This window comes from Macrobrachium nipponense, chromosome 30, assembly GCF_015104395.2.
Source record: "Macrobrachium nipponense isolate FS-2020 chromosome 30, ASM1510439v2, whole genome shotgun sequence".
NCBI classification, from domain to species: domain Eukaryota; kingdom Metazoa; phylum Arthropoda; class Malacostraca; order Decapoda; family Palaemonidae; genus Macrobrachium; species Macrobrachium nipponense.
The window spans coordinates 5079157-5081656 of NC_087218.1; the positions used below are offsets into that span (position 1 = coordinate 5079157).

Consider the following 2500-nt stretch of genomic DNA (forward strand, 5'->3'; position numbering starts at 1 on the left):
AGGATGAACGGTCGACTTTGACCTCTTCTTCTTCTTTCCCAACGTTATCGCTACATTAAAGGGTCGGTTGCCTGATGCGCCCACTCCACTGCCTCCTATCAAAGGCATCATCCTCCACCAAACTTCTTCTCCATATATCTTCCTTCACTTTATCTCGCCATCTAATTCTCTTTCTCTCTCTCTCGATATTCTTCCTCTAACAGGTTCCTCCCAAGCCCTCGTCAATCTCTCCTCGTGATCGATCCTCAACACATGCCATACAATCTCAATCGTGACTCTTTTATCACCTCTGTAAGCTTTACTAAGCCTGCCTTTCTTATTTCATCATTTTCCAGTCTCTCCAGCAGCGATATTCCCATGATCCACCTCAGCATTCTCATCTCTGTTCTCTCAAGCTTTACTTCCTCATTTCTTCTTAGACACCATGTTTCTGCTCCATATATGAACACTGGTCTTATCACTGTATTATGTGTGTTGACTTTTAGCTTGACTCGTATTTTCTTATCACATACCACTCCAGTTACCTCTCTCAACTTTCCTCACCTCTCTCAACTTTCCTCATACTGCTTTTACCCTACTGTCAACTTCAGCCTCACGTCCTCCCTCTTGGCTTAAAGTAGATCCTAAGTATTTAAACTTTTCTTCCTGTTTTATAATTGAGCCTCTTCTTTCTTGTGTTACTATTACTCTATCTTCCCTACTGCTCAGCAAAACTCTGTTTTATTCACATTCACCTTTAAGCCACCCCTCTCTAAAGACTCCTGCCACTCCCCAACCGTTCTCTGTAGGTCCTCCTCATTTTCAGCAGTAATCACCAGATCATCGGCATACAACAACTCCCACAGCTCTTCATTCCTGATATCTTCACTCAACACATCCATGACCAGCACAAATGAAAATGGGCTTAATGCTGACCCCTGGTGTAATCCCACTCTAACTTCAAAGTTATCTGTTTCCCCAACGGCTGTTATCACTTTTGTGCTCGACCAGCCTAACCAAGTTTTCTGGAACTTTCCTTTTCTTTAAACACCAAAACATCACTTCTCTTGGGATTTTATCGTATGCTTTCTCTAGGTCTATAAATGCACAGGAGAGCTCCTGATTTCCCTCTAGCCTCTTTTCTTGTGGCTGTCTTACTATGAAGATGGCATCCATTGTCCCTCTTCCTCTCATGAATCCATACTTTACAATCACTCTTAATGTCTCATCCAGTATTCTCTCTAAAACTTTCAATCAATGCTCTGTTAGTTTAATTCCTCTGTAGTTACCACAATCCATGACATCTCCCTTTTTCTTGAATATATATACCAGTAGATTCTTCTCCCAGTTCCTTGGCATTTATTCCTCTTCCCATATAGCTTTTAATGGATCCAGCATCCACTTCCCTCCCCACCCCCTTGTGTACCTAGTAATTTGATCATTTCAATTTGGATCTCCGATGGACCTGGTGATTTACCATTCTTCATTTTCCTTAATGCTCTCATCACTTCTGTATCCTGTATCTACATCCCTGGTCCCTCCACCATCTGTGCTTCTCTCATCTCCTCTCTCTCATTTTCAGTATTTAACAGTTGTTCAAAATACTCTCGCCATCTCTTCTTAATGTCTACGGTCGACTTTGACCTCCCATCTATCAACTAAATTCTTATTGGTTGTAACTTATCCCCAGCTTATCTTAATTTAACGATATTTGGGGCTTAGTATTTGTGACCCTGTTTGCGTGTTTATGTTCATTTCTTGTAAAGAATTTCTGAGTGAAAAGAATTTTTTTATGAAAAGAAACTTTGCATCTCACCTGAAGAAGACCTCCATGATCTCCCCGACGAGTCCATGGTGGTCCAGGGGCGCCACAAACATTTCGCAGATGGCCCTCAGCAGACAGGCCTTCCCGTCGATACCCACCGAGTCCAGGTTTTTCTCCACGATCTTGTACAAGACTTCCCTTAAACACAAAGGTGTGAAAGTTGTTGACGTCTGACTTCATCCAGTCCATAATCATAACTATGCGTCAGTCGTATCGCTTTCAAGAATATGATTATGGCTTTAAGTGAGGAAGTAAAACCAAACTTTGAAATATGATTTCATTTACATGTGAAGATGTATATATATTCATATGTATGTGTGTGTGTCTTAATGTACGTTTTATATATGTGTGTATATACATATATATACCCATTCATATATACATATATGTATATATAACTAAATTATAAGATAGTATATATATACATATATATATATTATATAGATATATATATATATATATATATATATATATAATATAGTAGTATGGATTTTACATATATATATATATATATATATATATATATAATATATATATATATAGTATATTACATATATATAAATATATATATATATATACACACGTATATATACATAGATAGCATTAACGCACTCACCTGTGGCCTCCAGCCAGGTTGCCAACACTCGGTGGTGCGTCTGGTTTCCTACTCCCCCAGGTGTTCTCGACGGATGTCAT

General features: G+C 38.8%; 1 protein-coding gene across 1 annotated transcript in view; it reads right to left on the reverse strand.

The window, feature by feature from the left end:
- The window catches only part of LOC135201999 (uncharacterized), a 4558-nt gene that overhangs the window by 701 nt on the left and 1357 nt on the right, over positions 1–2500 (reverse strand). The window contains exons 3-4 of the mRNA XM_064231273.1: positions 2421–2500; positions 1796–1942 (exon numbers count right to left, since the gene is read on the reverse strand). The exon at positions 2421–2500 is cut by the window's right edge and continues 20 nt beyond it. Coding sequence (XP_064087343.1) covers positions 1796–1942; positions 2421–2500 — 227 coding nt within the window. The remainder of the gene's footprint in view (positions 1–1795; positions 1943–2420) is intronic.